This window comes from Prinia subflava, chromosome 22 (genome assembly GCF_021018805.1).
Source record: "Prinia subflava isolate CZ2003 ecotype Zambia chromosome 22, Cam_Psub_1.2, whole genome shotgun sequence".
NCBI lineage: Eukaryota > Metazoa > Chordata > Aves > Passeriformes > Cisticolidae > Prinia > Prinia subflava.
Genome location: NC_086268.1, coordinates 587,566 through 611,856, shown reverse-complemented (window position 1 = coordinate 611,856; position 24,291 = coordinate 587,566). Strand labels below are relative to the sequence as shown.

The 24,291-nt window shown below is 55.1% G+C and overlaps 1 protein-coding gene across 7 annotated transcripts in view; it reads left to right on the top strand.

The window, feature by feature from the left end:
- The first annotated feature begins 21,648 nt into the window (after nucleotides 1-21,648).
- The window catches only part of CADM1 (cell adhesion molecule 1), a 133,092-nt gene continuing 130,449 nt past the window's right edge, over nucleotides 21,649-24,291 (top strand). For all 7 annotated transcript variants that reach the window (XM_063417657.1, XM_063417655.1, XM_063417653.1 and 4 more), the window contains exon 1: nucleotides 21,649-21,806. In XM_063417657.1, coding sequence (XP_063273727.1) covers nucleotides 21,704-21,806 — 103 coding nt within the window. In that variant the 5' untranslated portion in view covers nucleotides 21,649-21,703. The remainder of the gene's footprint in view (nucleotides 21,807-24,291) is intronic.

Sequence of the window (24,291 nt, the reverse complement as noted above, 5' to 3'; positions counted from 1 at the left end):
TCCCTGGCTTTGGCAATGCCTCGTCTCGTGCTCAGAGCGGGTTTTTTGGGCGGAGAGAACAGGGAAAGACGGGTTTAAATTTCATGCAGGGGCATCTGCAAGTTCAAGACATATTCTGGCACTTTGGCATGTTCATTTGTGGCTGAGGCAAAGTTATTTTGGAGTACAAACTAATTGTCTCTGGCTTTGCACATGTTTGAGGATTTTAATTGTGTCTGCAGCCTGATACTGCCCATTCAGCAGGGCCAAGGGAAGCGATAGCTGAATTATCCTCCTTCATGTGGCCCTACACCTCACAGCAGTCCAGAGCAGGGAATCACAGGGAGGGTGGTGGAAGTGTGTGTGATCCGGAGCCCAGGGCCCGGCTTTGCAGAGCTTGGCTCGCCTTCCGGAGCGCGGCTTCCTTAAGCTCCCTTTGCTGCGCTGCTTTCTCCCTGCTCTGTGCTGAGGGACGTTCCGGGAGAGGTTTATTACAGTTTTCAGTTCAGCTCTGCTGCAGTACAGTAGAAATAACGCAATCCTGCCTTGGCTCCATCTGCTCCCGGGGACTGAGGCACAGAACAACCTTTAGCTCTGCTGGAGCTCTCACTGCCAGTGCTGGGGGAGGGATGGAGGGAGGGAGGGAGGGATGGATGGAGGGATGGAGGGAGGGATGGAGGGATGGATGGATGGATGGATGGATGGATGGAGGGATGGATGGATGGATGATGGATGGATGGAGGGATGGATGGATGGATGGATGGATGGATGGATGGATGGATGGATGGATGGATGGAGGGATGGATGGATGGATGGATGGATGGATGGATGATGGATGGATGGATGGATGATGGATAGATGGATGGATGGATGGATGGATGGATGGATGGATGGATGGATGGATGGATGGAGAGATGGATGGATGGATGACTCCCTGGTCACTGGACTGGGGGGGAGGAATTAGGGACAAGGGCAAGGATCCCAAAATTACCCGCAGGCTATTGGGTGTTGGCTGGATCCAGAGCATCCAGGTGTGAATCCAACATTGGGTTTATCATCATTATCTGTTCCAAACAAGTCCAGGGATAACTCACTGCTCAGAGCAGGGAGTCTGGTTTTGGCTCAGTGCATTTGGCAGTTCTTTGAATGTAGGGTTGAAAGACAAGAGTCCCTTCAGGTAAGAGACAACTCAGAACACAAAAATGCCTGAACCGCTGGGTTTGGGGGTTGCAGAGGTCATGAACTCTGCTAGATGCTTTCAGCCTCAGGTGCTGGAGCTGCATGAGACACAGCGGGGGGAGAAGGAAAACATTCCTGGTGCCCCTGTGCCTCCACAGAGCGGCAGCAGCAAATGTTTCCAATTACCCTGTGGAGTTTGCATGTGCTGGGTTATTCCGCTCAGTGCCGGAGGGGCTGGATTCCCTCACTGCTTGGAGAGCCTGTGAGCCAACAGCCACAACCATGGAAAAACACAAAATCCAGCTTGGGCTTTCATCACAAAAATAAACTCTGCCATGCAGAGGGAAAGTGAGAGATGTGGAGGGCAGGGAAGGGGACCTGCCCCGGACTGCAGTGTGGAGATTGCGCTGTGCGGTCAGGCCTGGGTGCAGGGGGATGTTCCTGGAGTATAAAACACCTTGTGGGATTTTCTGCCTTTGAAAGAAAACAGGGTGGAATGGTCCTAAATGTTTCTTAACCCCAGCTCTGTGCCACGCTGTCCTCCTTGAGAGGATGAAGCAGGGAGTGGTGTGTGGTGGGTTCTGCCGTATCACTTGAATCCGCTGCGAGGGATGTGTTCGGATAGACCTTGAGGAAAGGCAGGGGAACAGCTTGAAATATCAGGGAAGCTTTAGCACAGAGATGAAAACCAGCAGGACAAAGTGGCCGGTGCCCATGGAGCTGTGCAGATGGACAAGAACAATTTTGTGTGTGAAAAATGAGCTGGCTTTGCCTGGGACACAGCAGAGGTGGGAGAGACCCCGAGTGCTCGAGCAGAACAGTACAGCCCTCGAGATGGAGCTTGTCTCGAGGCTCTGCAGCCCAGAGCTGTGATTAGGCTGCATCCAGACAGCTTCAGCCCTTCCCTTTTCAAGTGTCTGAGTGCAGAGCCATCAGTGGGGAGCACGGATTGGTTCTGGAGAGGCAGAGCTCACTGAAGTGCCCGGTGGGTGCAGGGGAGTTGTGCCAGCGGGTCTGACCCGGTGATCTGGGAGCCCGGGGGGTGTCAGGTACCCCAAGAGGTGCCCCCACAGTGCTCCTGGAGCCCAGGGCTGAACACCCTGGCTGTGGGTGAGTGTTTCTTTAAAGCAGCCGCAGTGATCCTTGGCTGCCTGACAACCCAAATGTGGTGGCAATGCCATATGTTTCTGGCTTTAACCCTCCACGGAGTGCCCCAATTTCTCTATGTTTTGATTTTATTTGTTTTTGTTAGATCCGGCTTCAGCAGCTCTCCCCTTGGCCCTGGTTGCTGGGGAGGGCTCTCGTCCTCTCCAGCCCTTTGTTGCTGAAGCAAATCAAGAGTGTCTCAGCTCCCTTGCCTTCCCACACGCTGCCAAGTAAATCCCGCAACTTTCTCGGGTGACGACATAAATTTGCAATGGTGTTGTACAAAAGCTCCCTCCGAACCAGAGCTGCCTGGCATCCGTAACAAGCTTATCAAAGGGTTCCTTTGCAGGGAGATCTGAGCCCTCCAGGTTTTGATTCAGAGCAGGTGAAGGCAGAATGTGCTGGAGCCTGATTGAAATGTGCGAGGTCAACAAAATAGAGCTGAGAGTGCACAATAATTGGGGAAGAAGCAGCAGCCTTGCTTTCTGCATGTGTTCCTGTGAACCCTTGGCTGTAATCTCCCATTTCCAAAGGGAAGCCTGTCTTGCATACTTTATCATGGTGCTCATTTGCACAGGAGGGCTCTTTCTGCAGAAAAGGGAGAAAACCCAAGCTAAAACCATCCCTGGCTTTATTCCCCGCTGTTCTTGTGCAGGGAGACATCCCAAAGAGCTGTGGGGAGAGGAGCACTGCAGTATCCAGCTCTCTTTTATGGCATCCTGCTTCTTTCAGAGTCTGATCCTTTTTTCTGGGATGCTGAGGAAGGGGTTATTGCACTCTCTTGGAAATTGAAAATCCCTGGAAGGATGAGGCATCAGGGCTGAAATAGCTGGGCTTTTGGGGGTAAAACTATTTGCCAGCCAAGATTCTTGCCTGGTCTTCTCCCTGGAAGAATTTACAGCTTTGGGGACTACTGGTCTGGGAAGAGGTAAGAAGGGGTTTAAGTGTGTGCTTTCCCCAAAGGCTGCAACACTTTGTGGAAAATTCTCTGTTGCCGAACATCTGTGCAAATTAAACCCTTCCTCTGCTTTGGAGAGTGCATTTGGGGGGTTTTCTCTCCTCTGAATTCTGTCTGAGAGGGGAATGGATTAAAAATTTTAAAAAACCCACAAAAAAACAGGGAAGGGGGAAGAAATCTGTCCCCTTCACCCCCCTTCCCATCTGTTGTTTAATCACCAGCTGTTTGTCCTTAAGCTTGGATTACAACCTCTCCAGCAGCCTGCTCGGTGCGGGGCCCTGGCTCCTTGCAGACAGCATTCCAAGCACACTGCTCCAGGGAAGAGGAAAATCCGGGGAGATGTTGAGCCTGGTGCTTGGTCTCCTGCACAAGCATTAATTTCTTCCCTCTGTGTGCTCCTGTTTGAGATGTCCCTGCTGGCAGTGCCTGTGGTGGGGCCCAAGCTGGTGCCTCTCGCCCTGGGGTTGAAGGGTTTGAGGTCATTGCTCTCCCTCCCACAGGACGAGCGATGAGAATGAGCCCTGAGCCCTGTGTGGTGTCCCCTTGGTCCTCCTGGCCCCTTGGTGCCCTCGCAGGCTTTGGGGGATGAGAGGGCTCTGGGCTGGTCCCGGGTGTTTTTCTCCTGCAGGAGCTGTGGCAGGCGCAGGGCTAATGGTGCCCTGTCCAGGGAGCCGGGAGCCAAGAGTGACGCTGGGATTTCGGGATGGGTGCCAGCTCTGCCTCCATCTAGAAGGGCTGGAGAAGTCAGCAGAAAACCGAGGGACTGCTTAACAAGCTCTTTAGTGCTCCTGAATGTGCTGAGCTCATCCAGGGGAGCCATGGGCGCCAAGTCTGTCGTGCGATGGACTCAGCGCCTCGGAGCCGTCAGTCAGCTCCCTCTGCTTCCCATCCTCCTCTGGGGCTCTCTCAGGGCAAGAGGAACCTTTGCTCCCCATGCCCTTTCTCCCTGCTTGCAGCACTTCCAGCTCCTCTCTGGGTGTGAGGAGCCAGGGCTCCATCCTTCCAGCGCTCCCCGCTCTGCCGGGCCCGCAGCTCAGGCCCGGCCGGTGGCAGCAGCAGCCACGCAGCTTCAGCTGCACCGCAGCCGCCTGGAGACAGAGCTGCCAGAGCCTGATTGTCACCACGCCGGATGGCTGCAGCCACCAGCCTGATTAGCAAACATCCCCTGGCAGCCCCAGCGCCGTAACCCGCGCGGAGCCCGCGCTCCGCAACAAAGAGCCCGAGGTTGAAAGCGGCGCCGGCTCCCCGGGCACGCGGCGGAGCTCCAGCAGCGCCTGCCAGATCATCACTAATGATACCCGGATCAAATGTAAACTATTCTTAGACACCTGTGTCAATCGGGGAGGACAAGAAGAAAGCAGAAACCCAGAGCTGCTGAACACAGCATCCAAAATATTTTTATAGATTAGTCGAAGCTCTTTATTTCCGAGCAGGTGAGGTTCAAAGGGAAGCAGGGCATGGCGAGCGGCCTGGTGCACAGCGCTGGGAAAGGATTGATTTAGCTCTGAGTTTGTACTTGAACAAAAAAAAACAAGGGGGGAGGTGGGGCTGAGGATTTTGGGACAGAGCTCACAGGAAGGGTATCCGGGGTTTCTTTCTGGAAAAGCTGGAGATGGGATGGACACAGGTGTCCTGTAGGGGAACCCCGGGCAGGTGTTGGACATGGCATTAGGTACATTTGGGTGTGGGAGGAGAGGAGGAATTGGCTGTCCTGGTTTGAATCACAGCAGAAAGGAGAGTTCAGAGCTGGGGGCCAGGGTGAACACTGGCAAGGTTGACGTGTGGTCTCAAAAAAGGGCTCCTCTGATATGGCCCCATCCAGCTCCAGTGCTGAAATCAATCTCTGGAAGACAGGAAATGCTGTGACCCGAGGGGTGCTGGCAGTGTGTGCTGTGACTGCAGGGTCACCTGCTTGCACTGCAAGGGAAGTCTGTGAACAGTGGCTTTGAAATGAGGCTTTTCATCTTGAATTCCCTGGGAAACCCAAGAATGCAGGAGAGAAGAGCTGCTTGGAGTCAGGAGGCCGTACATTGGCTGGTTAATGCCTCACCAGCAAAGAGAGCTTCATTACATGGGGCTAATCATTTACAAACAGAATGTTTAGATGTGTGGCTTTAAGCTCATTACCTCATGCCCTGAATATGTGGCTCGGCTTCCTGGCTCCAGGGTGGGGTTTCTGGTTGGGGCTTTGTGCCCCTTGACAGCAGAGATTGGCCATACAGCAAGTGCCAAAGCCGAGCTCCTTCCTGCTTCCTGGTAACCACCAGTGCCAGACTCTGTCTGGAAGGAAAAATCATATTGGGAGTGTGGGGATCCCACAGTGCTCAAGCTGTTAACAGCGTCTCTCCTTTGGCTTCTGTAGAGGTGGAAAGGGTATAAATGAGAAGCAACCTCAGCCTTTGCCTTGGAGCTTTCAGAGATGACCCAGGAGAAGCCTTAAATGCAACTTAGAATAACCTAAAATGGATGGTGCCTGCCAATCATTCCTTGAAGGTGGAAAATGTGCTCCCAACTCACTAAACCCTTGGGAGTGGTTCTGGGATGGATCTGGTGGTGCCGGGTGTGGTGATGTTGTGCTTTGGTGCCACAGTCAGGGAAGGCAGGAGATGTGGGATCGGGGGAGCTCTGCCCTTACACAGCACCACTGTGGGGTTTTTTTCTTTCCTGGTACCTGCAAATGAGGAATGCTGCTCTCCCTAGCTCTGCATTATTCCAACCATTCCAACCCCCAGCTCCCCTCTCCCTGGACTAATAAGGAATTTTGAGGAGGTTCATGCCCTTGTTTGTTTATATCCAGCCTAGAAAATGCTTTTCCTCCTCCTGCCTCTCTTGCTAAAATGTTTTCTGAGATTTATTTGTAAGCCAGTAAATACAGAGTAAATAGCTTTAATTTAATTTACCGGCCTGCTGTAAGAAACTGTATCTGCAAACAGGAATTCCACCAGTCCCTGCTGAGTGTAGAAATGTCTGGGTGTTGCAATATTTTCTGGGGTTTTTTTTCCTTTTTGCTCCCCTTCCTAAGGAAGAAACTTTTTCCTCACCTTCTAGAGGCTCCAGGAGCTTTGCTTGTGGGATGCTCTGAGCACAGGTGGGATCCTTTGTGCCAAAGGTGACAAATTCCCTCCTGGTCCCTGAGGAGGGAAGGCAGTGAGCTGATCATGAACAGGGTCAATGCTGGCCCAGTTTGAGGTGCTAGAGCCCCAGAGGGCATCTCCCACCTTCCACCCACCTGCACTCCAGAAGACGTCATTTCCACATTTTCTCACAACTCTTGGAGTCTTCCTGGTTTCTGGAATGTGCTTGGCAGGCAGGCTTTGGTGCCTGGCTCTTTCTGTAAGCAGTGTCTCTGCGGAGACGCGAGCGAGGCGCGGGGTTTTATGAATGGGGAATGTTGGTGGCATATGGGAGGCAGCGCGGAGCCCAAAATGAACGTGAGAAAAGAGGGAGAGGGTGCGAGCTGGCTTTCAGCTCGGCTGGAAACAGCGACATTCCCGCACCGCTCTCCGCCTGGACGGGTGCCCGGCTGCCTGCGGAGCCCGGCAGAAAGGGGCGGCTCTTTGGCACCAAAGCTTTTGGGAAGACGGGGACGATGATGAAACGACACCTTCTCCTCTGCCCATCCCCAGCCCTGCCCCATCCACCTCCCCTCCCTCCCAGCCCCGTGGCTCTGGGGAAAGCTGCTCATCCCCACGGAGCTCTAGATCGTCAGAGCGTGGCCGGGAGCCCGGAGCAGGATGGGTGGGAAGGCAGAGGAGCTGGCAGCCTTGGCACACGAGCCAAGACAAATCCCGGATAAACGAGGCAGTGACGCGGGAGTTTGCTGTGCCCTGTTTCGCCCCCGTAGCTGGGGCTGGCGCTCTCCCGGTCGATCCAGTGCAGCTCCTGCTGCTGGGCCCACGGCAGGGCTGGGATGCTGCTCCAGGTTTGCTGCTCCCCACGGCTGCCTGCACCTGCACTGAGCTCCCAGCTAAGAGATTTGCCGACTGCGATCTCTTATTTTACATCGATTTGTGAGGAGGTTCCCCCACGCACCTCTCCCACCCACCGCTGCCTCTGACAGCTTATTTAGAGGGGGCTGGTGCCCAGAGGTAGAATTTGCAAACAAATAACTCTCACCCGACATGACAGTGCGGAACAGGCTGCGACAATCCGCGCTGGCGCTCGCTGACGCGGCAGTGACAAGAGGAGTTTTGTGCTCATTAGTTTTCCCAACATAAAGACTCCAGCTCTGCCCGGCCCTCGCCACATGTCACCGGGAACAGGCTCTGCCAGCTCCCTCCCGGCTGCTGTGCAGATGCTGTGACTGGCTGGGGGTGTGGGGGCCTCCCTCCCCTCCCCTGGGAGCTGTACTGGTGCTGCTGAACAGCAGCCTTGTCTCTGCATCTACAGCAGGGTTCTACCCCTGTGTGTGCGTTTAGGACATTCATTAGGATGAATCCGCCGCTGGTGGAAGAAGGGAGAAGGGAAGGGATGAGGCTGCCTTGCCTCTGGTGCTTAGTGCATGTCTGAGAGTTACAGCACATGTTGTTCTTTTCTGTGGTTGCAAAACTTCTGCATTAATTTTCCTTGCTTTTATTCTGAAGTATTTGCAGTTGCCAGGAGTTGTCTTCTGCAGCGTGATCTCCATTACCCTGTTGTGACGGGAGTCTGGGGGGTGGCAGGGGAGGAGGAGGAGTAAATCCTCCCACCCCTGGACCTGCACTGCTGGCTGGGATTCGTGATGGGAGTACAGAGCTGAACTCCCTGGGTCTGTGAGGGGCTGAGCGGGCATGAAGGGATACCCCAATGTCACAATTCAATAGTTTATCTCTTGGGCAGTTTGTCTGACAATGCATCTGCCCACTCAGGAACACTCACCTGATGGAAAATCCATTAATTCTGTGACTTCAATCCTTGGGGTTCGGAGGAACCCCTTCTCAATCTTCTCCTCTCCCAAACTGCAGCAACCAAATGCCTCAGGGGCAGCTGCTGAAGGTCCACAGCCCAAACCCGCCCGTCCCCCCCAGAGCAGCTGCTGATGACACCTCTCCTGCTGGGGTGCAAGCGGGCTCCCATTTTTCCTAATTAGTCATGATGTCTTGCCCATCACAGGAATAAATAGCAAGCTTTCCCTGAGGGTGTGAGATGAGAAGCACTATTTATCGTTGCTCTCAGAGGAAGCTGACAACATGTCAGGTGAAATATCAGGAATAATTAAGAAAAATAAGGGCTTTATGTACTTTATTGCACCACCAGCAGGGATGTATTGGCAGGCACTGGTGCATCCTTGCGTGTGCCCCCATCCTTTCCTGGGCTGCACTCCTGTGTTTGTGCAGTGCCTTGTGTCCAGGGCTCGGTCACTGCTGGCCATCCCCACTGGCACCCCAGGGTGCGCAGGGCTGCCAGGCTCCAGTTCCAGTGGAACACAGGCACCAGCTCAGTGGTGGCTTCATCCTGCAGTCAGGGTCCAGCTCTGAGGTGTGCACAAGTTGGGTCACATCTTTTAAACTCCTGTTTCCCAGTGAGCTCTTTGTCCAGGAGAGGGAGAGAAAAAAACCCCAGTAACCTGTGTGACTTGGGGATTTGAGGGTTTTTTCCTGAATTGTTGGCCTCAGGAAGTGGCTGAGCCCCCTGAGCTGTGCTGTGCCAGAGCTGCAGCCGCGCTCATCGCCCGCCTGGGCTGAGAGCTGGTGGCTGTGCTGAGGAGAACATTCCCCCACTTCCATGCGGAGCTCGATGACAGATGATGCACAGGGGAAGGGGAGCAGCTCTGGCGACCTGGTTTTCCATCACAGCATTAGCCCTGCCCTGGGCTGTTCCTGGGTGTGCCCAGGCTGATGCTGGGCTCGTGGCCCCCTCGGAATTCAGCTACAGCTGCGTCCCGCCCGTGCTGGGAGATGTGTTTGGTTATGAGGCCGGACAGCTGGGGAGCTCAGGAACTGTATCTCCTCAAACAATGTGAAAATCTGATTACAGCAAGTGTCACTGGGCATCACTTAACTCTTCCTCTGCAGCCCCAGCCTCGCCTGACAGCCATAATAGATCTCTCGGATGCATCCTACGCGGGAATAAAATGCCCAGTCAAAAGCACTTAAAATCCCTCAAGTTTCGGGTTTGCTGATCACGTCTTGCCACAGGCTCGGGGCTCTTTCGGGGCCACCCAGCCCACAGCGAGCCTCATTAGGGCTGTGCAGCCGTTCCCAGGCGTGGGCAGTGAAATGTGTCTGGTTTTTGGCACTTGGGAGAAGAGCCTTTGTGTGCCACAGTCCTCGTCCCCTCTGGCCATGTGCTCCCAGGGCTCGCTGCCGCTTTCTCCGAGGCTTGTGAAAGGGACCTTTTGTCAGGGGAGTAGAAATCCAGCAGCAAACAACTCTCAAATTGGGAAACACTGCTCTTGGGGCACTTATATTTAGCTCTCTTGCAGCACTGTCCCTTCAATTTATCCTTGTGCTTTTGTCCCTTTAACCACGGGCACCAGGGTCTGAAAGAGAAAGATGCTGGCGAGGAACAGCAGCTGCTTCTTGCAGAGGTGAAGGTATTTTTAACACAATGCCTGAGAAAAACGAGCTTGTTTCCTCCACCCTTCAGTCCAAATCAGCCTGTGAAGAGGCTCTAGAGGAAAGAGAAGCCCGTGCATGTCTCTCCACAAAAGCTCGTGGAGACAAAGCCACATACAAAGGCTGGAGAGGTGAGTGAGATACACATGCAGGGCTTTGTCCCAGCTCGGTGGCCTGCTGTGACTCACTGAGAAGCCAAGGTGCTGCCAGGGAGGCAGGAGAGGCATGGACATTAATTTAAAACATGCAGGGTGGCCAGGATCCCAGCGCAGGCAAAGGAGAGGATGAGGGCCGAGTCACAGTGAGCCAGGTCCCTGTCAAACCGAGCCTGGTTTTTGTTCTTTTAAATATTTATGGAGCCCTGTAGCACCTTGTGCTGTGGCCTGCATTCCCTGAGGCTTTGGAATCAGATAAAATGTCCAGAGCAGGGTTTGCATCTCTGTGTGATGCCACTCCAGAGCCTGCCCGTGACGGTCACTCCCTGCTTGGACTCTCACACTGAAGGTCCCCCAGGAGCCCTGGGGACCTGGGCAGGGTGGGGGTGGCTGCTGGGGCCTCTGCTCGCCCTGGGGGATCCTTGGTGGGGGTCAGGGTTCCCCATGGAGCCCCTCGGCTCCAGGGATGCCGGCTTTGCCCCTCTGCTCCCAGGGACAGACACCCTGCAGGAGCAGCCCCCCATCTCCACAAGCTCCTCTTCACTGCAGCCATGGCAGGCTCTGGAGAGACTCCCACAACTCACCAACCCTGCCGAAGATAAGCTTTCCCCCCACCCCTTCCCTATCTTTGAAACATTTGTTTCCTTTATCAGTAGCTGGCTGGGATCAAGTCCAACAAGTCTTGAGTTCAACTGTGCGACCCCTCCACCCGCCAAGCAAATCAGCCCAGATAAGATCTGGACCTCTGAAGCCAATTGTAATTTAATACAGCTTAAATTGCAAACATCCAATAGTGGCAAAGGAAATATGATCAAAGCCATTGATTTTTTGTAGTGACACAGTGTCTTTTTGACTAATTCCCAATAATGAGAAAATTGAAACCTGTTTGCAGATATTAGAAGCCTAAGTGGTCAAGTAAATAATTAGCAAGCTACTCATTTAAGCTCTGAGTATGAAAGACCATTGAAATCCTTACTTTCAAGTAAAATGCTAAAAGATGCCGAGCATCTTCTTGAAATAAAATGGGCAAAAAAATCACTTCAGGCAGCAGAAGATGGATTTCTGCTGGGAGAGCAGGATGCTTACTGTAGAGAACAAACAGCTTTTCCCAAACTGCATCAGTACAGCACTGCTCATTTTCCATTGTGCTCCCTGCATTCCTGGCCCATGGATTAATGCTGGGGTGCTAACAAATTAAAGCTGGGGTGCTAACGAGCTGGCCTGGCACGGCATCCAGGGAAGGGCTGAGGTGGTGCTGACAGCAGCCACACACCCAGTGTGTGTTTGACCCTCTGGTGCCAGAGGCACCGGCAGCACAAGGCTGGGGTGAGCAGAGCCCTGAGATGCCCCTCCCTGAGGAGAGCATCCTGGGCAGAGCACGTTTGCCCATTTCCATTAAGGAACGCTTTGCACTTGGATGTGTTTGATACGGGCTGTCCGTGGTGCCAGAACAGAGGGGAATTTAGAGCACTGCTGGAGCCCAGCTGACTCCCCTCTCCATCTGGAAAGGGCAAAGTACACCTGGGAAGAGGTTTCAAGAAATAGAAGCAATTTGTTCTTGCTTCCCTGTGAGAGGAGACGCTCCTGCCTGTGCTGAGCATGGCATGTCTCGCTCTGCTCCTTCTCTGTGCTGGAGGAAAATATCTAACCTGGAAACGGGGGGCACAGGGAATCCATTTGGCTTGGTAATTCATGGAGCGATGCTCTGTGGTGCTGCAGCGGCAGCAGATGCCAGGATTTAGTGGTGTGTGTGAGAATTATGGACTGGAGGGCACGAAAGTGAGGTTTCTGGTTTCCCCAGCAGACAAAATACCTGGCTGACTGCGGGCCCTGCAAAGGCTTGGAACCTTTCAGAGCTGCTCTTCCCTGCCAGGCGTGTTCGGTGGGATGCTTGCCAACCCCCCGTGGAGACAACATTCAGGTTTGTCTGGATTTCCACGTGCTTTCAGGTGTCAGGATTCAGCTGGATATCTCAGCTGCCGTTCCAAGCACAGAAATAGGGTGGCCAAAAATCAGGATGCGGCAGATAATGGTGCTGGTCACAGCGGAGCGGCGCTGCCACCGAGGGCAGGAAGCCACCGATTATTGTTCATGCCAGGCCCGGGCTCACAGTGGATGTCCTCAAAACAGCCGTGCTCTTCCCCAGCCCTTCAGCCAGGAATGAAAAGGCTTTCATGTTCTGCGGGGGCAGAGAGCACAATTTAAGCTGACCTGGCTCTGGCTGGGATTCGAAAGGTCACTTTGAGTACGGCGCTATCTGAGCCCATCGATTGAAAAAAAAAAAAAAAAATTAAAAAAAAAGAGCCCCAGCGCTGTATGGAGGGGGCAAGCAGGGGAGAGGAAGCGAAAATAGCTCTGGCAACAGTCATTGTTTAAAACCAACAAAGAGGCAGTGAAAGGCTCCCCGCTCCCGCCGTCAATAGCCGCGGCCAGGGCTGGGCTGGGACAGGGTGATGGGGACTGGGAGGACTGGGAGAGCGATTCCGGCTGAGGGGGCTGGGAAGGGGCTGAGCCTGGAGAAAAGGAGGCTCAGGGGGACCCTGTGGCTCTGCACAGCTCCTGACAGGAGGGGACAGCCGGGGGGGTCGGGCTCTGCTCCCAGGGACAGGGACAGGAGGAGAGGGAACGGCCTCAGCCTGGGCCAGGGGAGGCTCAGGGTGGGCACCAGCAGGAATTTCCCCATGGAAGGGGGGTCAGGAATTGGAACTGCCCAGGGAGGGTTGGAGTGCCCATCCCCGGAGGTGTCCAAGGAAGGACTGGATGTGGCACTCAGGGCTCTGGGCTGGGGACAAGGTGGGGACAGTCCTGGAGGGCTTTTCCAGCCTCAGTGACCCTGGGATTCCCTGGAGAGGACATGAAAGGATTGGCAGCTCCCTCCTGGTGGGGAGGGCAGGTGTTCAGACAAACCCAAACGGTGTCTGAGGGGCCAGCCATGGCTGATTGCCTTGAAAGCATCCCAGGCCAGGAAAGAAACGATTTGCCCTAAAGAGCTCAGCCCACTGTCAGCTGCTTTGTGAGCATTAGTGAATAATAAGGAGCGAGAGCAGCATTAGCCCTGGGCCCGTGCAGTCATCTGTCACGTAACAAGGGAAGTATTGGCACACTGTCATGTTTCAAAGAGTGCTGATCAATGGGCTTAAAAAAACAAACTCTGCAGCCTGGCCCGTGCGTGCCCGTGCAGCGCTGGCTGGGTGCTGGGGGCTGGCAGTGCCAAGGCAGCTCCTGCCACCCTCCCACCCTCCAGCTGAGCAGGGCACAGCCCCTCTGCTCTGCCTGAGTGCTCACGAGCAGGGAAGGGGGCAGTGCTGGAGACCCAGGTGTTGTCTTAATCTCTGTGGGGCTGAATACATCAGTCCCAGCTCAGTGCTCTGTGAAATAGGGACGTGACATCTCAGAGATGCTCTGGGGTGGTGAGAGGACACCAGAGCTATGGGCTGTCCTGCTGCTCCGGCCTGGGCAGGGGCTGGGTGCTGGAGGTGGGAAAAGCCACACAACTGCCATGCTCTGCCTGTCTCTCCATCATTAATTGCAGTGTGCAGCCGTGGATGTTTCTGTGGCCAAGAGGGAAAAGGGAACACTCAAACTTCTGACTGGATTCACAGCAGGGAAAAAGAGGATTTCGTCCTGGTCAGTGGTGAGCAAAGGTGGAGGCAGCGTCTCCTGATCTGGCTGTCTGAGGGAAGAACAAGGAAAGACAAGAGGAGGCTCTCCTAGAGAGCTCACACTGACAGGTGTTTGGGAAAGTGATATTTTCCTATTGACTCAGAGGGGGAGAGGACAAATGGATTGAGGGATAGGAACCCCTCGGCTGCAGACACAAGCCCAGAAGATGAGCCCAGGGAGGCAGAGCTTTGCACCAGCAGGAAGGCGCTCGGCAGAATCCCTTAATGGATTTATTCCTTCAATTTCCCTCAGCTCTTCCAGGCTTTGGATATAAGCAAGGAAAGCAAGTTTAGGCACAGATTATAAAAGTGATGGATCTACAGAAACAGGAGAGGTTTGAAGGGCTGAAATTTACTGCGAAGCCTGGCCCAGAAATGACCCTCTTCCTCCTCCTCGACATTTTTTGTCTCTTGTGCAGAAAAATGCATCTGGTCAGTGTGACAAGTGGAAACTGGAGCTTTGTCATTGCTGTGCCATGCTGGAACAATGATGTATGGCTGGCGATAGATCATGTTGGGTTTCCGGAGAGCAGCGAAGACGAAGGCATGAGACTAATTCATGATGCATGAACACATTGATCTTCCTGGCTCTGGAAATACAATGTAATGAACCCCCGCTAACAGATCATTTTTGTGCCACTGCACTTCACTAATATCTAATGATTTCACCTTGCTCTGAGATAAAATATAATTGTATGGGAGTTCCAGCTTTGTTCTTTAATGCTCGCGTAGAGTTAACGAATTATGTTTTCCTCTGTAGCTGTCGGCAAGTTGAGACAAGCTTACAAAAGCCCCACAATTACCAGGCTAAGATGCATGTTTAAAATCCTGTGTGTGTGTGTGAGGTGTGTTTATGTGAAATGGCTCCATGCACAGAGCTGGTGTGCTGCTGAGAGCTGAGCAGGGGAGGAGGGACACGGAGGATGCTGAGCAGAGGTGGCTGTGCTCAGGGACTGCTGGGTCTCATCAGGGCACCTCAGGGAATGGCAGGAGCTTTGCAATGGCAACCTGAAACCTGAAATGCTGCTGGTGGCTGGCAAGCCCAGGAATCCCACTGGAAAGCACAGCTCTCATTTTATCCCCCAAAGTCCATTTGGAGATCAGCCTGCCCCCATCTGCCCTCCCAAATCCCCAGTTAGTCAAAGCCTTTTGCTTAAGAAGATAAGTTTGGGGTCCTTTAGTGAGGACCTCTGTGAGATCTTTGTCCTTCACCTCAGGGAAGGTGCACACTGAGATTTTTCCTGCTTCCTGTGTGTCTGCAGCAGCCACTGTCCCTCTCCCCAGCCTGTCTCTGGTGAGCAAGGACGCTCCCTGGTGAGGAGGAGGGCAGGAGGAAAGGAGAGGACAGATAAGCACTGAGTGTCAAGAGAATCTCCTTGTTCTGGTCCGAGGGTTGGTGACCCTGGTGTGTCGTGGAGCAGCACCAGGAATGCTCCTGGGCCGTCAGCTCTGGCCAGCAGCGTGCCAGGGCCAGCCACTGCTGCCCCGACCCTCCGGCAGTGTTTGTGTGCTGAGATGAGCAGCTTTGCTGGGGCAGCAGTGGTAAATTCCTGTTTGCTGCCCAGCACCTGCTGCAGCTGGGTCCCAGCCCTGGCTGAGCCTTTGGAGCTCTCTCACCGTGCCAGGAATGAGCCGGGACGCAGATGGGAGCTGAAGGTGAAGATGTTTGCAAATTCTTCAAAGAGAGCTCGGCTGGTACAAAAGGAGTCAGTGAAAACCTAACTGCTCCTGACAGGGAGAGCTGCAGTAATGCTGAACCTCATTTGAAATTCCCTCTAGGCTAAGTAAGGCTCTTCCTTTCATGTGTGGTGTTTGGATCCCTTCTGGGAGACCTTTCCTCTGCACCGTGCTCGGGTACGTGTGGTGTTGACAGATGATTAAGATGTGAAGTCTCTGAAATCAGAGGAACGAGCCCAGTTTTGCATTGTGTGCTCAGGTGTTTATTCACATTGGTGTAATCATCTCTGCCTCACTTTTTGGCTCAGGACCTGCTGCCTCTTGCAGGAGCGAGGTACCAGAAGGAAACCCAGTCCTTTACTGGTAGCAGTGTGTTTATAGTGGATGGTCTTACTGGATTTGCTGGTGTCCTTAGGAGTCACTTTATGAGGCTCACTTTGTGCAGATGAGGAACAGAAGGTTTTAGCAGACTCAGACCCTGTACTGTGATTTGGGGATCTAGGGATTGCTGCTTCTGCACCTTCTGGATGCTTCCAAACCCCAGGGTCAAACAGCACCACTGGGATGGAGCTGGGTTTTTGGGAATTTAGGTGGGGCAGACAACACCCATGAGACATCATGTGGTGGGGAAGATGTTGGGGAAGATGGCCTTTGATGGGATCAAAAGGGGGGATTTTTTTTTTCTCCCAGCAGCTTATATAAAACAAACAAACAAAAAAACACCAAATAATTTGCTGTGGTGCCTGTCTGGAGCATGGGGCTGGGCTGGCAGTGCCAGAGTGTCCCTGGCTGCTCCCAGCAGATGCTGACACTGAAACCTGTGTGCTGGGATGGTGAGTGGAGCTGAGCCCAGCCCTGCTGGAGGACACAGGCTGAGCTCATGAGTGGACTGTGCTGAACCAGTGTCAGTGGTGCTGGAGCCCTCCTCACACAGGGCCGTGCCTTCCCTGGCACTTATTTTGATGTCTTCCTCCCTCCCCTCCCTGTGATCTCAGTGTCTTGACTTTTCCAGGCACTTTTCTCCTATAAGAATATTAAACACACTTAAAAAACACTTAAATGCTAATGTGAAACCTGAAAAGAGGATGTCAAATGCACGAGGCACTCTGAAGACATGATGTCTCTGTAGAAGGGTTTGACCCCAGTAATCTAATTTGCTTTACATTTAAAATGATACTTCATTCTCCTATTATAAGGCTCTGTGTCATTGGCTCATAAAGATTACCATTTCTTGTCTTCCAATTGTAATAAATCCCATTCAAGCACCCTCTTGATTTGAAATTTGTCACGACAACATGCAGAGGGCACAGTTCCTGCGTTTTATGGCGCGGGTGCATTAGAGACTCATCTGCAGGAAGGATGATGCAAGAGCATAAAATGATTTGTCCCTTTCCTTTCTCAATTAGATACGTGTTTAAAAAATATATTAAAAACCCCTGAGTTACAGCTTACTCCTCATTCTCCAGCAGTAAAAAGGTTGGGCTGGCAGGGGAGCCAGGCTGGCTGGGTTGGCCCAGCTTTACCCTTACGCTGGGGAATAATCTGCTTTCTTTAAAACCATCTGAAAACATTTCATCTTGTTTCAGCAGACTGGGGAGCTTTAACCTTGCTAGTTGTGCTTGTTGGAGATGAGAGGAAAGTGAGTGTTTGGAGGCCACACGTTGTCAGGCACTGAATGCCACAGCCATGGCAGCTCCTTGTGCCAAAACACGAGGCTGGATCTGGGGCAAAAATGAGACTTTTGGGTGAACTCAGGTGTCCCAGGGGTGGAAACCCCCCTGCCCCATATCAGAGCAGTGTCTCTCAGCCCAGCTTGGTGTGAGCAGAGCTGGAGCCAGCCCACTCCTCTTTAGGGCTGGGGCAGCAACACATCAGCCATCAGTGCCAAGGAAATCTTTTTTTTTTGGGAGGTCTCGAATAAATCCATGCAAGAGACTTTGCTCAGGGAGAACTTTTATACTTTTAGTATCTGTTGTTCCTTAGGGTTTGGAGTTTTTTTATTTTTTAACAAAGGTTTTAGTTGAGCAAAGAATCCCATCTGTATGGCTTTTTTATTAAAAGATAAAAAGCCGGAGTTCACAGGAGTTAGCATTAAGTCACAGTCCGCAGCAATCCGAGGTACTCGCTGGCTGGGGACTCTCTCTGTTTATTTCAAATACCCCTTTATCATCCTGTTGAAAGAGCCCTGTGCTCTGTAAAGCTCAGCCAATTGAAAAAAGAATCAGATAATGAAGACTGATGCTGCACTGATGACAGCCCCTCAGATCTTCAATAGGATTGCTCCAAAATCAAAAGACTTTTACGTTTTATTGTCACACTCGTGGCTCCAAAATAATTAAATGGAATCTTTTAGCTCTAGAAACAAAAATGAAAATTTAAAAACAGCCCCCCACACCTGCAGGAAAGGGGCTAATGGGAATATCCAGTGAGTGTTGGGCTGGATTCTGTGTGAATTTGCAGGTTGTGCAGATTCTGTGTGAAAATTTGGTGATTGCAGTGGGTGCCCAGCACATGTGTGGGACAGAGGTGGCACCACTGCTGTGGGTGACAGGACTGGGCACCAACCCCAGAGCTCCCAGCCCTGATGGAGCTGGACAACCCCACGTTCCCTCTGTCCTTGGCAGAGCTCTGAGCTTCAGCTTCCGTTTTACCTCTGGAAACTTTGAACAAATTTGTTGCTCATTGCAGTGAAAGGCAGATAAATAAAATATATTGGGAGCGATTTGTGCTGTAACTAAACCCTGAATTTATAGAGGGAGAGCGTGGCCAACGACAACTTTGTCACAGCACATGAAAGCCTGGAAATGAGGTTTTGCACTTGTACCTGATCTTTAAAGAGGCGTGTCCAGGGTCCCCAGGCTGGGACAGGCGTGAGGAGATGCTCTGTGGTCCCACGGGGGTCCCACCAGGGGAGGGGACACGGCACACCCAGAAAGCACCAAGATGTATTTCAGGCCAGGCATTAAATCCGAAATGCTATAACTTGATTATTTCTTCTGCAGACTCCTTTTGACAAAACTCCTCCATTTCCAAAGAGTTACACAGGATTTAGCCCCGTGCCGCTTTCATGTGAATTGTGTGGCTAAAGTTCCATGCAGCTCTTTGAAAATTTCAGAGCCGGCGCTTTCCCCAAGATCGACAACTGTTTTATTTCTCTTGACAGAAAATGGTGAGAGAACAAACACTGCCAGGTGTGGGGGAAGCAGTTTGGTCGTGGTTTCTGCAGCACCTTTAATGTGAAGCTCAAAGAGGCACACAGGGATGGCAACTCCTGCTGTACCTGGATGAGTTCTGCAGGGCTGCCCTTTCCTAGGGGGGAAAGCTGGAGTCACTTTGGGTCCTTTTTCCCTTCTTACACGGATGTAGGGAACAGCACCTTGGCTCCCTTTCTCCATCTGTGAGACCACGGAAAGGGAACTAATTGATCATTGGTTTTGTAATCCCACGCGAAAATGGTTTCTACCATAAATTCTTCTGCAGGGGATGTAGTGAGTGCCAGTTATTTGTAGTTAGCCACCCCCTGGGTGATGTTTTGCCCCTAAGACTGTTCCCAATGGTGGCAGTGGCAGGACTGGCACCAGTTTGCACCAGGATTGCTCCAATCCCTGGCCCAGTGTGTTGACAGCAGCTGCTGCTCATCCATGGATCTAAGGCTTCATCCTGCTTCCAAATGCCACTCCAAGCGTGTCCAAGCCACTGTCCTGTGCTGTGTCACAGGGGGACAGAGCACAAATCGCCTTTATCCTTCTCCTGCCTTTCTCTCTCTGTCTGAAACTGTGGGGCTTGGCTCTGTCTCTAGAATTATACCACAGATTGGAATTCTCATTTTTAAGTTCATTTCTGCTCTGATTTAAAGGCTGAATTAACAAACAATGGCTTATTTGGTTTAAAATGCAAAAACACCATCTGGTCTTTGAGATGTGCTAAACCACAGCGGGGGGAGCCAGAATGACACATGGGAAGGGTCTCCAAGTGGCACGGGTGAGGCTCCCAGGAGGAATTCCTGCCGCTCTTGACCCGTGTCAAAGAAAGCTGATCTTTGCTGTGGGCATCACTGCAGCTGCAGCTGGTGGCCTGGGGACAGCTCGATTTCAGGGATGCAGCACTTTAGCCCTCACTGCCGGCAGCTCAGAGCAGCGTCCTGGGAGCTCTCCTCTGTCACTGGCTCCTCTCCTCACCCTGATGCAGAGTTCTGGAGTGGCATCCACAGCCTTTGCTGGCCCTTGGGTTGTTCCTGGGCCACAGCCTTCTGCCCTGCTCCAGAGCTGGCACAGGGCTTTCCAGCTTCCCTGGCACAAGTGAGTCTCAGGAGTGAGTGCCCACTCGGCCAGCAGGGCTCAGGGAGTGACCTCAGCCCGTAACACCCTCGATTACACCCCCGTGCCCGTGGGTCGGGTCAGTCTCCACGGTCCCTCGTGCCCCAGCCCCTGTGCCCACGCTCCCACTGCCACTCCTGGCTCTGTGCTGTCCCTGGGTGCTGGTGATTTGATTTAATACAGCTTTCAATCACTGCCAACAGGCCTCGCGCTGCAGCAGCATCACTGCTAAACACTCTGTGACAAATAATCTCAGGCTAAGCTTCCAGGACAGAGGAAATCGCTTTCCTCTTGAAATTAGAGTTGATGCATAATGGAAGGCACTAAGACGTCTCCAGCAGGAACATGGCCAGTTTGAGTCCATCCCGAGCCCCTCTCCGTCTGCTGAACGAGACGCGGGAGGTGAGGGAAGTCATTTCCTAGAGTTCAGGATTTGCAATTTGCATTCCATAATCTCCCGGCCATTTACCAGCAGATAATTTGTCATGGTTTGCTTTAGCTGTTGTGATATTGATATTTATTATGCAAATTGTATTTCCTACTTATTGTCCTCACCCTCAGAATACTTGACTGATTATAAAGCTGTTTAGTTAATACGGGTTGTCTCTCAGTGGATGCCTGAGCCGCAGCAGGTCGCAGTGAGTGATCCCGGGCAGGGGGGCTGCTCTGTGTGATTGGGGACAGGGACACAGGATACCTGCATGAGGGATGGCACAGCGGCCACTGGAGCTGCTCTGCTGTGTTCGTGGGGCTGGAGCCCTCCTGGAGGGGAGGGAATTCGGGGTCCCAGCCTAAGACAAGCGCTTTCTCACTAACTGGGGAGAAGCTGGCTTAGTTATGGAATTGTCATGGTTATGGTGGCCCAGAGCTCTGCTGTTGAGCAGGAAGCAGATGTTTGGCATGGCTGTGGAGCAGAAAGGCTTCTCATCATGGGAGACAGAGTGGCATGGGGAGGTGGGGATACAGAGGGGTGAAGCCCCAAACCAAGTCCCAGGCAGCAGCATTTTCGGTTTCCTTGGGTGTGAAACCAGCTTGGTTTCACATTCCAAAGGGTGAAAGCTCTCTCCAGCCCCACAGTGTGACTCAGTGCTTGCCCCGGGCGGTTTTAACCTCAAGCTTGGCAGAATCTGGGATGATAAAGTTGAACTGACAATTCACCTGCCTCAGGTTAACTTGGAATAACCTAATTAATAAGGTTGGGAATATTTGACATCCTCTGCGTTTGCTCCATTAACTCTTGCATGGACGCACTGTCAGCGATTCTGTGGTTCCGTTCCTGGTGTTGTGGGTGGGGAGAAATCCTGGACCATTCCCGGGCGGGATGAATCCCCCGGTGACCCCGGCTGCTCCGTTTGCCGTGTGTGACGGTACAGCTGAATGCTCGGGGGAACGGCAGGGGGCAATTCTGGGGCTTTACTGGTTCATTTGCTCCGTTTAAATCCGTTGCGTGTGTGAGAAATCCGCAGAAAAGGTGGATTGGTTGCCGGGCTGCGGTTCCCGAGCCCCGATCGCCGCCGCTGGGGGCTCGTGGGCTCCGGCCCCTCCGCTGCCCCGGAGCCGCCGAGGCTCAACACCGCCTCCAGCGGCGCGGGGCCCGCCCGGGCGGGGACGACACCGGCACCGGCACCGGCACCGGCACCGGCACCGGCACCGGCACCGGCAGCGGGGGTACGGCCGGGGGACACGATCCCGCCAGGAGGATGCACGGGGGCAGAGAGGGGGCACAGACCCTGGGGGGAACTGCACGCTGCTGAACGCGGGGATGCTGACGGGATACTCCGGGACGGAGAGCGCTGGCGGGGGTGCCCCGCGGGAGGAAGGCGGTACCCGCGAGGAGGATGTTCGGAGGGGTGAGAGGGGGACACGGGACCCTGCAGAAGGGGCAAGGCTGGGAAGGGGTGCAGGCTGCGGGGCTCGGCACGGCCCCGCCATGGCGCTGCCCGCCCGCCCGGGGGTCGGGCCCGGCGCTCGGTCCCGCCCGCGCCCCCGGCCCGCGCGGGGCGGTGCGCGGGGCGGGCCGCCGTGAGCCCGCCCCGTGACGCGCCATCTCCCGCGGGCGGTGCGCGGCGGCGGCAGAGCGAGGCAGGTGCCGGCGATGGCGGGTCGCGCCCAGCCCAGCGGCCCCGCGGGCAGCGGCGCCCCGGGGCTCCTCCCGCTGCTGCTGCTGCTCCTCTCCGCCGCCGCCATCATCCCCAGAGGTAGGGGGAACGCGGCCCCGCGGAGCGGGCGGTACCGGGCGGGCGGCGCGGGGCGGGCGGTTCGCGCTCGGGGATCGCGGCGGCGCTCGGGGTAGCCCCGGTTGCGGCGGGTCCGGGGCGAGCCCGCCCGCCCTCCGGCGGCCCGGGCCGTGCCCGGAGCGAGCGGTGGTCCCGGGGAAGCGCCCCCGGCGGCGGCGGCGGCGGCGGGCGGGCTCACCCGCGCGTGGCGCGGGCAGCCGCTGCCGGTTTCCATGGAAGCGGCTTCTCCCGCTGCCCGGGGGGTCATCAGCGGCCCCGCAATTAAAAACTAATTGCTTTGCGCGCCCCCTCTGTCCCCCCCTCTCCGCCCTCCCGGTGTTTGCGGCGGCGCGGGAATGCTGCACCCCTGCGGGAGCGGGGAACCTGTTGGAATCTGAGTGGAACTTGCGCGACGCTTCGCTATCCCTCTGCCTCTCCCTCTTCTTCCCTTCCCTCCCCTCTCTCTCCTTCCTCTGCGCTCTCCCCGGTGCCCCCTGCCGCAGCCGCGCCCCCCGCCCAGCCGGGCGCGCTCGGGGCGAACGCCCGGCTCGGGCGCTGCGGCTGGAGCGGGCGCTAATTAACCGAGGCTAACGAGGCTCCCCGAGCGGGGCCGGTTGGGTCCCTCCGCGGCAGCCTCGGGGTGCGGTGCCCCCGGTGCGTTGGGCGAGCCGCCCGCCCAGCCTGGCATCGCTCCCCGCCGAGCCCGGGGCCGCAGCGGAGACCCGCGCTCGTGTCCGGGGGCTGCGGTTCGAACATGCCCCGTTAACGCCGTTCGCGTTCGGGGTGTCCGTGGGGCCGCACGGCCGCGGAGCGGGTGCTGTGCCCGGGATGTTTGGGAAGAACAAGAGGCCATTGAGCGATCTGTTGAATCCCGCTCGTAGGAGAGGGGGGACGTAGGGGCCGCCAGCCCGGCGAACAAAGAGCTTTATTCACAGCCTGTGTACATGTCCATGCCTTCCCCGCTCTTCCCGGGCGGCCTTTTTGGTGGGATGGTGATGGGGGGAGAGCGCCGGGGTCGTTCTCAGCCTGTTATCGCTGCTCACGGGGCCGGGCTGGTGCCTCCCGCCGGCGCCACAAGGGCTGCGCTTCCCAGCTGCGCTCGATGGCGCTGGGCGGCCCCGGAGGGCGGCTCTGCCCCGATCGCGGCGCTCCGCAGGCCCGAGCCCGTTCCGGGGAGCCGGAGCGATGGAAGGAGCCCCCGCGGCGGCTCTCGGCGCTGCGAGCAGGGAAACGCTCCGCTGCGGAGCCCGCGGCTCCTGCGGCCGGTGTGTTGTAGCTTCTCAGATGGCACAAGGCGCTGTTTGTGTTTTGATGTTTTTGCTGCCTGGTGCGTTTCCCGCCGGTGTGACCTGGGGACCCTGGGACTGAGAGCCGCCCAGATTGGAAACACGAGCCCTGCTCTAGGAGTCCGCGTTCCTTTGTTTTGCTGTCTCGCTCACCTCAAATTCTCTAAGAGCAGTTTTTAACCGGAGGCCAGAGTGATTCCCCGGCAGGCTCAGCCTGTTCGCCGCTGCCCAGCCAACGGGTGGAACTGTGATTTGGGGTCACAGAGCTGCTGAAGGGAAACAAAAGCAGGGCTGGATGCTGGCTCGCCGTGGCTGTGCCCGGCCGGTGCGCCGGGGTGAGCAGCACTGCGCGGTGTGAGCTGAGGCTGAGGTGCTTCAGGGGAAGACAGATCTTTTGTGGCTGTGGTGCTGTGTCGTGAATCGCGGGATAAAATCCCAGACTGCGTTTAGGCAAAATTTCATTACAGTTGAGGACATTTTTTCCCCCCCAATTCCCCCCCTTTTCCAAGCTATCAGTGTGAGCTTCAGTGTTCTGCGGAGAGAGAATCAGAGTGAGTGTGTGGCAGCAGCGCTGAGCGCAGAGCGCTGCCGTGGTGGCTCCCACACGGTTGCCACCCGAGGTACAGCGGTGCCAGCACTGTGTCACCGCCGTGGTGGCACCCCGTGATGCGGAGCGAGGCTGAGGGTTCTGCTGCCTCCTTCCACGGAGGCGACTGGAGCAGCACTAGGCAGCGGTGAGACTTGGTTTGAGCTGCGCTGGCAGCCTGGGATGAGCCTGTGCGATCGGGTGGATCCGTGCGTTTCTGTGGTTCCTCTCCAGCTGCTCTCGATGCTCTGCAGCTGATGGAGCTCCCGATGCCCCTGTGCAGCAGGGCGAGGGCTGAGAGCGCTCTCGGCTCGCTCTCGGGTGTTTGAGCAGCACCGGGCTGGAACTCGGAGCCTGCGTGCGCTGGCACTCGGCACTTGAGGGAGAACAACTTTCCAGCAGAAGCCACAGGAGGTGTTTGGAGACGGCGTTGGCGTGGATCTGCGACCTGGCAGTGGCAGGAGCTGCGAGGGGCTGGCCAGCGGTGGTTGTGGCTGCAGGCTCCGTGTCTGCCGACACCGAACCGGCCCGGGAGAAACCCCCCGTGAAGGAGTGAGCGCTGGCAGCGCGGCTGCGCTGAGCCAGGCTCCTTTGT